Below are 15604 nucleotides of genomic sequence, written 5' to 3'. Positions count from 1 at the left end.
AATATATATACACTTATTATTATGGATTGGACAATGAACCAGATCGTTTTTCATTTAGGTTTGCACGGAAAGTTTGATATAAGTGAGCTGTCATAAGCCTTTTAAACTGGTAAATGTTATTAACCTTAACAATGTAATCAGGGATATCATTCCATATTCTCAGTGATGTATTTAGAGGGGATTGCAGGAACGAGTTTGTTCTGCATTTTGGTATTTTAAAACGTCTCCGCGCCCTAACAACCCTGTCGAAATTGCAAATGTTGACCATTATTCTTTCATATAAATAATCAGGAGTTTTGCTTGACAATAAATTGAACATAAAAATAGAATACTGTAACTTTTTTCGTTCTTCAAATTTTAGCCACTCGATCTTTAAGTAATAAGGGGTAATGTGTTCATGTAATGCCACATTAAATATAAATCTTACACCAGCGTTTAACAATATTTGCATTTTATTGGACAGTTCATTAGTTAGATCAGACATTACCAGCGAGCAATACTGAATATGAGGAAGGTACAACGATTGAATCAACTTTTTGCGCAATTCAAGAGGTATTAAATGCTTAAAATGCTTAAGCTGTGCCAACGTTTTATAACACTTACTTGAAATATGTGCTACTTTTTCCTCCCAAGTGAGTACATTGTTAAGAGTAACTCCTATGTTTTTAACAGACTGAGAGTATTGAATTTCAAAGACGAAAAGGAAAAGGAAAAAGACGATATTTATGTAAAAAAATTAGGAAGCTTATGGATGTGAAGGATTCTGTCTTTATTAGCCGGCGAAATTGTCTGAACAGGCCTCTTGAACATTAAATAGGCGAAAAAAAGAAAACAGAAGGAATGCTGAACTTGGCCTTGGCTGGAAAGGGGGTATGAAAGCGTTGGAATAAGCATGCTAAACATGATGGAGAAGGAGTTGGTCGCCGATGTTCCCGTATATTATCGATAATAATTGGCGATAAGTGAGGATATTTTCATGTCCCTTATCAGCAAGGCTGAGGGCAGAATAAAACGGCAGGATACAAACGTGAGGCAGTTCATTCCCGCTGTGAAAATATTATTGATAAATGATGGACATTGTGGTTGAGAAGATGTGATGAATAGTGCTGTAAACGTGCATTTAAATCACATTTTTCTCTCCTAATCTAGCAGTTGCTAAAATAAGGTTCTTATCCTATAATAATAGTGATAGAAACGGGCAGCTGTAGTGTTTCACAGCAATAATCGTCATTTCATATTTGTCATTTCTCCAGCTGCTCGCTCGCTCGGATTGCATGCCCGACACAAAGATAACCTGTAGAATTCGGTCTCGATACCTTAAGTAAATCTTTTATTATTTCCAAAACATCCCTCCTTGTATTGCGATTCTAAAGATTGCTTCCTTCTTATTAAAGATCAACTCATTATTACGTTTTTCCTAGTTGAGAGTTTCCATCGCCTATTGTGACCAATTTTTGCTCATTTTTACTTTTAAGACCACACCAGGCGATGAAATAGACGATCACGAACGTATAAATATATTTGAAATAATGTTTTGTGAATTCACTTTGCGGTATGGTGACATTATAAATTCAAAACTAAACCATTTAGTATTCATTACAGTACTAATGAAAAAACTCAACCAGTTTCGATATTTTCAGGTCTTTATCTAGAGGTTTACGATAACGCTAAAGACCTGAAAAGAAGGAAACCGGTTGGGTTTTTAATGCATACTGTGTGGAATACAACAAAGTTTGCAAATGAGCATTTTAATTAATAAAAATATATATTATGGACACAGAAATAAACTTGGATGAAATAAATAAATAAATAAATTGTACCAGATGATGGGTCTGTGAGCCGAAACGCATCGTACGCATTAAAATGTTGTGGAAAATTGCTCCCAGCTTATATTTAAATAAATGTGAAATCTTTTGTATATATATTTGCATGTTGTTGTTCGATAACTTTTACGTTTTATATGTCCTTTATTCCTGAAATAATAATCTCCAAACCAACAATTCCTATTATCATAAATGTTTCTCCGCTTTTGCATCAAATTTTCACCGTTGAACTATTTCACGGGTAATATTTCCTTGCCTATTATTAACTGGAGTGCAGAAAGTTTCACAAAGTGGCTCAGTAATATGTCTTCCGACAAAATACAATCGGCGATATTATCTCCCAAATTTGCCAATGCTCCAGTAACGCATTGCGGAAGTCTGTAGCAATTCGTCAAAGGAATCACTCTGTCTCGCATAGTATCATTCGATATTCGAGCAAATCTCCTCTCACAATTTCATCAAAATCTGCGGTGGTGGAGTGAATACTTCCGCAACCCTATCTAACTGATAGCCTATTCGTTTAGTTTTGCAAATATATATTTATTGACCCTAACGACCGGGACCCAGTGGAACCCACCGACCAGCAAGTGGTAAACCTTTCTTCCGCTAAGCTCAGCCCCGCCGAGGTTTCTGTCCTCAACCGCGGACTCTCTTTCTCCCCAACGCCTAGGATTAACCCCACTACTCTTCTCACGGACATTTTGCATTTTTGCCGAAACCTTCGGTGGAAGGTTTTCTGGAATTCCCACATGAGACAACAGGCGCCGGAGGGTGTTCACAATGCCCTCTTCAAATTCCGCTCCCCGTCCTCTCACCAGCCCAAACCTCTTCCTCCCCACCACCCGCTTGAAATTTTTATCAACTGTCTCCTCTCTAGGGCTTCGAGTGAATCTTTCCTACGCTCTCTCCACCCGCCGCCAAATCTCTCCCCCTCGGAGTCCGCCGCCATCAGGAAACTCCAAAAAAACCCTAACATAGTGATTACCTCGGCCGACAAAGGTTCCACGGTCGTTGTACTTGACACCAGCGACTACATATCAGAATGCAACCGACTACTAGGAGACCCTTCCTCCTACTCCCCTCTCTCATCAGATCCTACCTCTGATTTTCACACAGAATTGAATGCCCTACTAAAAACAAATGCTCCCTCTGACGGCCTAAGCCAGTCAGACATTTCTCTTCTCTTACCAGCTCACCCCACTTCGCCATCTTTCTACATCCTTCCAAAAATTCATAAAACTAATAACCCAGGCCGCCCCATAGTTTCCTCTCGCAACTCTCCTACGGAGCGAATATCGGCCTTCGTTGATTTCTATCTCCAACCCTTCGTTCAGTCCCTTCCATCATACATCAAAGATTCTCATGACTTCCTTTCTAAACTCAACTCCATTTCCCTCCCCCCCAATCAGCCCATTATCATGGCCACTATTGATGTAACCTCACTTTACACTTCAATCCCTCATTCTGAGGGACTCGCTGCTCTCCGCCACTATCTTTCATTACGACCCACTCCTCAAAACCCTAGCACTGACTTCCTTCTTGATCTTTCCCATTTCATTCTCACCCACAATGCCTTCTCTTTTAACAATAACTACTATCTGCAAATATCTGGCTGCGCCATGGGCAGTAGGTTTAGCCCTTCTTATGCAAATCTTTTCCTTGGCCTGTTTGAAGAAAATTTCCTCACTGATTACCCTCTAAAACCTCTTCTTTGGCTCAGATACATAGATGACATTTTCATTCTCTGGCCTCATGACATCGACTCTCTCAATACCTTTGTTTCTTCACTTAACGCTTCTGCCTCAGTCTCTTTCACCTCTTCCATCTCCAAAACCAATATCACCTTCTTAGATGTGGACATACACCTTTCAGATAATAACAAATTCAAAACATCGGTTCACATCAAAGCTACCAACAAACAACAATACCTTCACTACAGCAGTTGCCATCCACCACACACCAAACGTTCCATCCCTTATTCCCTCTCTGTCCGGGGACACAGAATCTGTAATAACCCCGAAGACCTTCAAAAATTCCTCTCCAAACTCCACACCTCTCTTCTTCACCGCGGCTACCCCGAAAAACTCTTGTTGAACAAAATAAGAAAAAAACCGGCTATTCACAATAAACCCCGCGCAGACAAACATTGCTCTCCTTCTCTGCTCACAACCTACTTTCCTGGTGCTCATTTGCTACAAAATATATTGAAGGACCTGTACCCCATCCTTTCCAAACACAAGTCCACCTCTCAGATTTTCCCTTCCACTCCTCGGATAACATTTAAGAGACCGCCGAATTTAAACACCATATTTAAAGCCACCCGCCCTCTCCAAAAGTCGCAGTCAGTCACTATCTCCACACCCTCACCTTGCAATCGTCCCAGGTGTAAAACCTGCAAGATATTCTCTCCACCCCCTGCCTCTTTTCTCCCCAAGCTTAAATTCCTACCGATTTTCCCCTCCACTACTTGTACTTCCACCAACATCATTTACCTTCTTCACTGTAATTTCTGCCCTGCTTTCTATATTGGCCAATGCACTACCCCTCTCAATCTCAGAATTAACAATCATCGCGCCTCCTGTTGTCCATCTTCCCCCCACTCCTCTCTACCAGTTCCTACACATTGTCTTTCACATGATTCCATTTTCAATCAATGCTACAAAGTATCCATTATTGCCTCCCTCCCTCCCACCGACTCCGCCCTCAACCTCCACACCCTCGAATTGGCTTGCATTTGGCACTTTTAAGCCAATAGCCTTCCAGGTCTGAACGTCGCATCCTAACCCCTATTCCTAACTCCCCCTCCCCATACACCTCTCCCCTTACCCCTCTTCTCCCTCTTTCAACCCTCTCCTTTCCTCACCATTCATTCCGGGCCTGAACGTCGCATCCTAACCCCTATTCCTAACTCCCCCCCCCATACACCTCTCCCCTTACCCCTCTTTTCCCTTTTCCAACCCTCTCCTTTCCTCACCATTCATTCTACAGCTGACGAAGAAGCCTGAAGTGCTTCGATAGCTTCACAAGTTTATTTATTCAATGTGAGTGTTTCTTTTTTGTGTCTCTGTGTGTAACGACATTAACTTGAACTATTTATATTACGTGCCACGTGCATTTCGTATTTTCCAATACTTTGTATATATATATATATATATATATACTACTATATATATATATTTATTTATAGGGCCCGCGACCCCCCTGAAAATTCCCTCTCTCTCCTGCTTGACTTTCGGACAGCAATCTTTGAAGTGCATGAGACAGTTTTAACACTTATTTACAGCTGCATGTTGTAAAACTGTTTTCAGTTGGAATGAGGAAAGCCAAGCAGAGAGAAGAATCGTGGAAGACGCAGCTCACCAGGCGAGAAAAAAATCCCCTATAGGAGCCAATTCTCTCAGTCCGATGTAAACATCGTCTTCCCTCCCTTCGATGCTAGGGAGACTGCGGGAGAGTTAAGGAAGAGGGGAGGGCGGGAAGGAAAGGGGAGAAGCTAGGAAACTTGAAACCTGACTCTCTCGCCTCTGGCTCGCCACTCCAGGGTCCGCTATCGGCTGTTTGAGAATTAAAACAGTCGATACGATTTCCTCCTATGCCGTGAGCCCTCTAGAATATACTTACTCTATGGTTGTACACAAACCTTTCTAGTGGCTTATGCCTTGTTTCCACTACGAAGGGTCTACAGCGGTTAGGGGATGATGGGTAACCTGACCAGCGTTCCAACGGGAAGTTTGTCCGAATACCCTGCCGGGAACAGAAGTTTGGGGGAGGTAAATAGTTGAGTAACGAAATAGCGTGTGATGAAAATGTAGGTTCAAGTAGCTAGATTGCTGCCTTTGATCAACATTTATTTAATGCTGTGGCGAAATTGGATCCGCCTCCGGAACAAATGGAAGAAGAAATGCGACGAAGGAGGAACCTGAGGGCCTATATTATAAATAGGTTACGAAGAAAACCCCGGCATTACATAAGAAGAAGTTGACGGTTTGTTAGCAGTCAGGGGTTTTGGGATGGAGATGTTCCCAAATGACCCGATGCATTCAAAAAACATATCGTATCCAGCGGGATACATTTCAAATGCTGTGCATTGGAATAAGGACTAGCATCGCTAAAATAAGTACGCGCACGCGAGAAGCTATTCTCATCTCTTAAGGATAGCGATTGCACTGTACTACCTCAAGTTTGGGTCAGATCTTGCAGTGGTGGAGGCGGGTGGAGGTATTCTGCGATGTCAACATAGGTCGCTTTTATACCCGAGCAGCTAAGTCTGCCCACACCTGTTTGTGGCCTTTAAATGTACCCCGAAACCTCCGTTGCATATTTTCCTCTTCATAAATCGAGAGCAAGATCTCCGTCTCGTCGTCTAAAAAATTCTTTCTCTCAGGATTGGCCATCCCCGCTCTTATTAAAAAAAATGTACTCGCAACGTTTTTCCTGCCTTCAATAATTGCCTGATCTCGTGGTTGTTAGACGAAATACGTTCGTCAATTGCTCACTAGATCCGGAAACTAGCGTTCCCACTACGATTTCTAACCCGCGTTACCTGCTAACCCGCGTCAGCCAACCCGGGTTACAATTCTGACCGGGGTTGGCGCTAACTGCCGTTTCCACAACGATATGTAACCCGGGTCAGCGCTAACCCGCGTAAGAAGGGCGTAGTGGAAACAAGGCATTAGATAAAGTACACAACAAAGATATTGGGCGAAAGTGAGAGAGTTCAGTGGGATTGTGGTTTTTTTTTATAGGTTTGATTACAGCCGTTTTCCAGCTGACGGGAAAGGATGAATATTTTAGGGAACAATTGTAAATATCTAATATCACTGGGAAAACTACTGGCAGAATATTTTTTAGCGTTTTGTTGTCTAACCCATCTATTCCGGCTGAATTCGATTTGATGCAACAAAAATAATTCAACATGAGTTCAGGAGTAAAATAAGGAAAATAAAAGAGGTTATCACCGAACTCCTGATTATCTCTTGGGTTAGTATAGTTGGAAACTAGGGGGCGTGGACCTATCCCTGACAGGCTGGAGGAGCTGGTGTTAAGTGAGTCAAGAAAATATGCGTTTAGCTCCTCAGCAGAAAATTTTAGTTTTTCTTTTCGAGTCTTAACAAGCCCTATCCGTCGAATCTCATTCCAGTTTGACCTTGAATCCCATTTTCTGGAAAAGCATTGATTATAATGCTCGCTCTTCTTTTTTTCCATAAGACCTAGGGTCGCATTCCTCAGGCTTTTATACTGATGGTAAAGTTCTTCTATTTTATTTCTTTTAAATTTACGCCTCGCTATGTCCCTTCTTTTCATCAAGTCCTTGATATCGGGAGTCACCCATGGAATAAGATTTCTCTTTGGCAGTGTCTTTCTTAAAGGGGCATGCTTTTCTAGTAGTTTATGCACATTGGATATGAATATGCTCAATTTGCAATCAACTGTGTGGACAGACAGAAAATTGCCCCAAGAAAGACCATCAAAATCCTCTTGAAACTTCGTCAAATCGAAATTTCTGAAATCGCGTGAGAATATAGCATTGGTTTTACTTTTAGGAATATTAAATCTAAATTTAACATATATCAAGTCATGATTTGAAAGAAATGGAATAGAGTATTGACCATAGTCAATAACTTTAGATAAGTCATCGACAATAAATAAATCTAATAAAGTGCTTGTGGAAGGGAGGTGATGGGTAGGTTGCAGCGGTACAATCGACATATTGCAACGGTAACAAATGTCATTAATACATTTGCTATCGTGCGTGACTTTAAGCAAGTCAGAGTTGAAGTCACCGCACACAATTGCATTTTTATAATGAGGTAGTACACCATACAACGTTGACTCAAAGTCGTCATTTAGATAACCAACTTTAGGAGGTCCAGAGACAACTGCCACTACAGCTTTTCCAAATTTACAAGATAAGTCTACAAACAGGAATTCAGGTTTAAAATTTTCACTACAGCTAGATAGCACCTTACAACTAAAGTGATTTCTTACAAATAAACATACACCACCACCAGTTCTGACTGAACGATCATTTCGAATCAATGAAAAATGGTCCAAGTTCACGTATTCATTCGGGATTGAAGGTTTTAGCCAGGTTTCAGATACTGCAATAACATGATAATTGCGGCATGAAAAATAACTTCGGAATTCGTCAATATGAGCTGATAAAGATTGAGCGTTGACATGGCAAATATTCAATGTCGAGCTTAAAAGACCTTCACATGAGAAGCCTCTTGGACCAATAGATATTTGTCATTGTAAGACCATGAGCTCAGATAGACACCTTTTGCGCACCGAGGATGATCTAGATCACCCTCGGTGCGCAAAAGGTGTCTATCACTCCCATCGTATTGCCGAGCGAATATTTTTCCACCTTCTAACCATAAATACTTTAGCTTACCATCCCTTTTTAACTCTCTTGCCCTCGCATACAGCTTGCGATTTACTATGCTAAGATATTCATTCACGTAAATGATATTGGTATGTGAATCGCTCCAGCCAATATCTTTTGTAGAGAAATTATGTTTTTCTTGGCGAGCTTCTAGCAATTCACGCACTAGATTGCACTTCAAGAAGCGAACTCTGATAGGAGGGGGTCTATTGTTAGTGTTAGAGCGGGCTTTAAGTCGATAAATATAGTCAATATCACAGGCGTCGAGTTTGACCCCAAGGCCCAATCCAACTTGGCAGACTAAAGCTCCCAACACTTCACCAGGCTTGGTCGGAATACCGTGGATTTCCACGACATTCCTAAGAGAATCCTGCTCTAGGAAGTTGAGCTGCGCTTCAATGTCGTTTACTCTTTTTGACAGGTTATGGTTTTCAGCTACAAGACTTTCAATTTTAGAACAGTTGCTCGTTAGGGACTCGTTTATGAGGGCGATAGACTTAGTGTGATCGGTGATCAGACACTCCCAAGCCACTATAGCTTTTTGCATTTCACTTATTTCACCTTTTATAGCTTTTGAAAACTCACATTGGTCATTCTGAATCGCCTGTACACGTTCCAGCAACTCCTTAAGAATGGAACTGGAACTCTCGGGTTGATCTCCACTGAGAAGAGGTCCAATGCTTAAGGTTTTGATCGGTGTTTCTTCACCTCGGGTGGAGCGGATCATCGCCATACAGGTTGCGCAGTTCCACGTAAGATTTAGTTCCACGGGAGTAGGTCTTATTGGGAATTTAAGAGGAAAGCCCGTGAAGGAACTGGACTTAGATCTGAGTAATCTGAAAAATACTACATGCAAACCCACATGTAGAATAATTTAATAATTATAATCACAACTGACACATGTGTGAACACAGTGGGGCAGCAAGGGGGGGTTTCGGGGGATAACCCCCCCCCCCCCCCCCCCCAGAGCTCAGAGAAACTTTTCAAGTTTAATCTATTTCACTTCATTTGATCAATATACATGTGGGAGAGTGTAAGGATTAATATAATATCCCTCAGAAAGCCATAAAACTCACCATTTTGAACCATTTACCGTAAAAAATTTCTGGGGGAGGGCCCCCGCACCTCCCGCTTATCCTGGTGGGTATACCACACACCCCAGGTCCATTTGTGCCTGAAACCTCCCCTAGCCTTAATTCCTACCTGTGCCCCTGTGTGAACAGCCCATTGTCAGTGGAATGCATTACTCCTAGTGTCCTTTTGTTGCAGATGGTAGTGCCTTGATTCCAGGTGGAATGACCAAGGGTCGGAAGATGACCCCAGACCAGAAGCTGCATCGGCTGTTGCTGGCTGGCTCCAAGATGCCGCTGGCCAAGTCGCTGTCGATGCCAGACATGCAGTCAAGGGCACAGAAGCGGGAAAGGCTCATGGCGTGAGTAGACCACAACACACACTCCCCGTGTACACACTTCCCTTCACATCTGACGGACGACAGTTACCTATTGGGTTTTACCTCATCCCCAACAGTTTGCTCTTTTATGAGTAAGCGTCATCAGCACAAAAACGTTAATATAAACACAGTAGTAGTTGTATGATAAAATAATTGTAAAAAGTTTGTAAGCACCTTAAGTTTTCACTCCAATTGTTTTGGTGTCCTAAGGCCGTATCACACTAGCGACTGCGACCGCGATTTCGGCTGCGGCTGCGACTGCACCCGATCACACATTGCAGCCGACGCCACGGTCGCGCAGGTGCACATATGAATGTTTCTGCTTGTGGCTTGTTTGTTTACGAAAGCCCAAAGAATGGATAGAGAGCAGCAATTGTTGAAATTGTTCCTAAAATATGTTAAAACGTACTTCTTTATTACTCACCTGTGTACTCGGGTCCAATATCGAATATGCTGGGCTTCCATCTTCACTTTAAGAATCCGAAATTATCTCAGCGTTATCACTTCTTGAACTTCCCTCGCTACGGTAACCAAAACAAACACGTCTGCTGCAAGCGCGCGAGATTGAAATAGTGCTCTCTGATTGGCTGCGACTGTGACTGCGACTCAGGAAAATAGCCAGTCGGCTATTCTTCTGAGTCGCAGTCGCAGCATCGACGGCCCAGGCGCAGCCGCAGTCGCGGTCGCAGCGGCAGTCGCTAGTGTGATACGGCCTTTAGAAACAAAAAACATAACAAAATTGAAACCCTAACATTAAAAATTTTTTGCCTTATGTAGGATAAATATAAAGAAAATATTGTAAAGTAAATAATAATTTAAACATTAAAGTCGAATTTAGTGAAAAAATTGAAGTACATAAATTTTACAGAGGTACATATAAAACATTTTACAAGTTTTTGTCCTATATTTGTATTTTTAATTTTGATATTTAGAAATATGATAGGCCAGAAAATTATATTAATGCTGTTTGTTTATGGTGTATTATGCTCATTTTTTAAATATCCATTATCATTATTTCATAAAGAACGAAACATTGTTGAAAAGCTGCCCAACAAACAAAATGCTGCAGGTGCACCACATGGCAACGGTGCAGCTGTGGCGAAGGCGTGTAGCACTCCTAAACTTCCCTTTCTTGCTTGTCAGATGCGCTGCAAACGGGTGCCAGGAGCGCTGCACAATTGTGCCACAATCGCTTCAAACGAATGTCAGAATCGCTGACAATGAATTTTTAATGTGCCACTAGTAATCATCATTAGCACTGAAAAAAAGTATGTCAGGGCCAATAAGAATGAATTGAAAACACAGGGTTGCCATAAATGACATTATTCATTATTTTAGCCTTTGAAGTATAAGTTCAGGAGGGGCTTTAACTGCACCCTCTTCATCCTTGTTCATCCAGTCCATAGGCGGATCTAGGGGGGGGGGGGCACGGGGGCAACAAAATCCTGGCTACGGCCTTGCTTGCCCCCCCCCCCCCACAAAGAAATCCTGGATCCGCCCCTGATCCAGTCTGCCTAAACCACTCCTCCATTTTCTTTCCAATTTTCATGGTGCTCATGGGGGAACGAGAATGCATCTGAAACAAATCAAGGGATACCAATTTCAGCTATTGAATACCAATTTATAAATGGAAACATTTTTGAAACAGATTCTTGACCAGTACAAGAAGACACACACCCATTATGATAAATATTGCAACTTGACAAAATGAAAAATATCACTATTATTATCCGAAAAATTTAATTAGGAACTCAAGGAGAGAAAATCTACTTAGTAGTCCAAATAAACTAAATTGTACTTCATTATTTTAATGAAATAATGTTTTGAAATTAATCGCCTACCTTCCAGTTCTCTTCCTTTTCCTTAACCTCCATCTGCACTTCTTGCCTCTATCGTAAGCAGTTGCATGTAACACGATTGTTCTCACCACGCAGCGCCACAATAGCATAATGTGTCCCATTGAAAAAACTGTCTGCAGTGCTGTGGCAGCACGTCCACAACTTGCAGCTGCAGTGCTTGATACAAAAGCTACGAAGGTGCATTTGATGCGTTTCTCGACAATTTGCTTTATGAGAGTGCTGCTGAGACCCTGCAGATGCACTTCAGTTGACATGAGCAATACTAGCAGTGCTGACATCCTTTTGAAGCTCTGCGGCAGCTCTGTGTGTTTACTGGGTGACCAGTGATTCTGATGGGAAAACCTCAATAACTGCCAACCCCCATCTGTTGCAAAGATAAAAGCACCCAAGAAGCACAACATTCTCCACACAATGCATTGCATGAATCTCAGACGGAAGTGTCTATGGGGAGGGGAGCAGTCGAAGCCAGGGGCTGGTGTGCTATGGGTGGAGCAGAAATACTCAGGCTCTTACAAGCAGTGGCGCAGCGAGGGAAGGGTTTTGGGGGATAATCCCTTCCACCCCCTCCCCACCAGAGCTGAGAAAATTTTTAAGTTTTTGTTATCTATTTCACTTAATTAGATTAATACTACTTCTATAATAGTGTTAATGGGAATTTCCATGAAAATGTCAACTTTTTTCTCTCAAATTAAAATTTAGGCTGGAAATATTTTATGTTGATAAATAAACAGCTAAATAAATTGAATTTTATGAAATCAGTATTTGAAACATTAGTCAGAGCATTATAAAAAATTTCAAATTATACTTCAAATCAGAGTTTTGAAGATGTTTGAAATCATTACTCTTAGGAGGTTGACCTGGTAGTAATTCCATCACGTGTTAATTTTGGGTATGCATATTTAGAAGGCATTTCTATAATTGATTTTGTTTCTGTATATATGACCATCACCTTCATAAATGCTTCTTGATCACGTACAGTTAGAAGTTTTGCAATTTTTTTGTGCCTTACAATTTTATCGAAATATCCTATTGCATTGTTATCTTTAAAGGTAATTCAGTCACAAATGGAAATGCCCTAATGTTAGTAAAACATCCCTCAGAAAGCCATGAAACTCACTATATTGAACCATTTATCTGAAAAATTTTCTGGGGGAGAGCTCCCGCACCTCCCGTTTACCCTGGCAGGTATTCCACACCCTGCGACCCCCCAGTATCATTTGTGCCTAAAACCCCCCCTACCCTGGCTAATTCCTAGCTGCACCCCTGCTTACAAGGAACATGGTAATGAAAACTCAACATTTCATAATAAGTAAATACGTCCATCATGTTAACGAAATGTATGGCATACTTCTGAATATTTCAACAGCCTCAGATTACTCCAAAATTGACGATTCATTCAACTAGCATGCTTACAAAAACACGTGCGTAGACGGATGAAAAGTTCTCGGGCTTTCCACCGGGTAATAAAATCCTTCTCCGCTGACGTTTCGATGTCCATCAGGGGCATCATCCTTAGGGCAACTGAGTCAGTTGCCCTGAGGATGATGCCCCTGATGGACATCGATACGTCGGCGGAGAAGGATTTTATTACCCGGTGGAAAGCCCAAGAACTTTTCATCGAACACCTATGCCGGGAAAACACCTGATTATATATCACGTGAGTAGAACACAGGAGATCATTATTAACTATTAACATATGGGTGCATCACTTTCATGCACAGAAGAGATTTCTCTCCAGATACTCCTTTGTATCTATGTACTATTTGAGTGAAGGAATTCAAATGGAAAGTGAAAAGTGAAGTTCCTTGTTTGTACCCCGATTGTTTAAACAATATTTTTCGCAGTCTGTCTGAGGAACATTGTCACCATCAGTTATGATGCTGTTACTAGTTGCCTGACTAAGAGATAAAGTGTCTAATCTGACTAACTAATCCCAGTACAGAATTAAGGTGTCAATCAGGTTGTTTTTACTGTTAGAAGCTAAATTTTAATAGTGTGTGCTGGGCATTGGTTGTTGATAGGTACAGTTTATTTATTTAAAAAGTATAAATTACCTATATGTATTCATTGCCGGATGCTTTTGTTGTTTATCTAGTAGCCACCTTATGAGAATAAATAGTGCATTTGAGAAACTGTGATATTTTTGAGAGGTCATGGGCCTAGATGAGCAGAATAAGTAAAGATTGTAGTTCCAGAAGCATGAATTAGAAGAATAAAGGTGAAGTAAAGAAGGATAAAGTAACACAGAGATTCGCCGAAACAAATATACAAAGTGCGTGGATAGGAATACCGCTCAGTCGCCGAAGAAGAAATTAAATGGAACCACTGAAGAAAAGAAGTTAAAAGATATTTGGGATATAAAAATGGCACATGGAAGAAATTAGAAGAAAGAGACAAGAAATATGAAAAACTCGAAAAGGAAAATTATTTCACTTGGTAACTAACTATGCGCTCAGTGATCATTGAGGAAAATTGTTGAACGGCAATCAACTCTGGCTACAAAGAAATTCCCATGGACGATCTAAATCAAGAACAGTCTAGATTAAATAGAAAAGCATTAAATTTATTGATCCAAATATTAAGCACTGCACACCTTGAGGATATAGAATAGAATAGAAGATAATATATATTTCTCTATGCTCTGGGCATACCCTTGGAGCAAAATACAACACAATCTACAATAATTGGCTCATCAAAAATCTCAAAGTACATGAAAAAACCAAGTAATAACAATTAAGCTGTATGATACACAAATAATAAAGAAATGACACGTAAAGAAGGATTGAAATTTAACAACACACACAATATGAAGGCTGTACTTTATGCAGGAGTTTATTTCTGGTCTCCATTGAGTAAAGCCATATATAATTTTTATTTAAATGCATGGTTGGAGCCCTTCTGTTTCAGGTCCTCATGGAGACAATTCCAAAATTTAGATGCCGAAACTAGAAATGATTTCTGGTAGGCAGTTGTACGTTGAGTAGGATAACATAAATATGTAGTCCTTTTTGCGAGATGACATCTGTGTGGTTACTGATCTGTTCATAAAAATTTCCCGGAGATAATTAGGGATTCTCTCTCTGAAAATCTCAGACAGAAGAGCACCGAGTAGAAATTTTCTTCAGTTACTAAGATTTAGCCAACCTAGGCTGATTCTGTACTGTGACACATGAATATCCTTTCTTAAATTAAATACGTTTCTTACACATGAATTAAGTAGCCTTTGTAACTTTTTATCCAGCTCTTTAAGCATGTCATTATAAACAAGACTACAATAATCAAAGGAAGGGAAACCAAGGTAGAGATTAACATTTTTCAGGTGGAAATAGGACGTTAGTGCTTTTGAAGTTTTAGTTGATAGAGTGTGATATTATTTTTAATACAGATGTTGTTGACATGTTGGTTCCAAGACAAATTTTTGGTGAGGGTTAGTCCAAGAGCACAAACACAATCGCTGAATGGTATTTGATGATCATCAACTGCAACTGGAGGAAGGTGGTTATCATCTATTTAGTTGAGAATCCTCAAGTTTCTGATGATCATTGCTTTCATCTTTAAACAGTTCAATATAAGGTGGTTTTTACATACTTACAATTTTTAACCACAATCAAAATGTCATTGAAAAATATAGAAAACAGAAGAGGGCCCAGGATATATCCCTGGGGAACTCCGCAAGATACTGGAACCCAAGCGGATAAGTTATTAACTGGTCCCAAGACTGCTTGAAATCTATTGCCTTGGTAATAGCAAAACCAGTTTAAAGTTGAACATGAGAAACTAAGCTTCACCATCTTATGGATGGGTAGATTATGGTCAACTCAATTGAAAGCTTTACTGAAATCAGAAAGAACTAAAATTGTAACAATATGCTTGTCAATATGAAGTCGAATGTCTTTGGTAACCTTTAGTAGTGCTGTCAGCATACTGAATCCATGCCACAAACCTGATTGCATGTGTCAAGTTTGTCATTGTCAGTGATTACAATTTGCAAAAAATTACTCTGTGGCTTGTTTGAAAACAATTTTCTCCAACACATTTGACAGGGTACACAGAACAGAGATATGCCAAAAATCAGAAAGTAATT

At 40.5% G+C, this 15604-nt stretch overlaps 1 protein-coding gene across 1 annotated transcript in view; it reads left to right on the top strand.

Moving 5' to 3' along the window:
* The window catches only part of LOC124156976 (NADPH oxidase 5), a 214222-nt gene that overhangs the window by 160657 nt on the left and 37961 nt on the right, over nt 1–15604 (top strand). Inside the window, exon 14 of the mRNA XM_046531419.1 lies at nt 9481–9643. Within this exon, the coding sequence (XP_046387375.1) occupies nt 9481–9643 (163 nt within the window). The remainder of the gene's footprint in view (nt 1–9480; nt 9644–15604) is intronic.

This window comes from Ischnura elegans, chromosome 4 (assembly GCF_921293095.1).
Source record: "Ischnura elegans chromosome 4, ioIscEleg1.1, whole genome shotgun sequence".
Classification (NCBI taxonomy): Eukaryota; Metazoa; Arthropoda; class Insecta; order Odonata; family Coenagrionidae; genus Ischnura; species Ischnura elegans.
The sequence above is the reverse complement of the archived record's forward strand: the minus strand, read 5'-3'. Positions and strand labels throughout refer to the sequence as shown.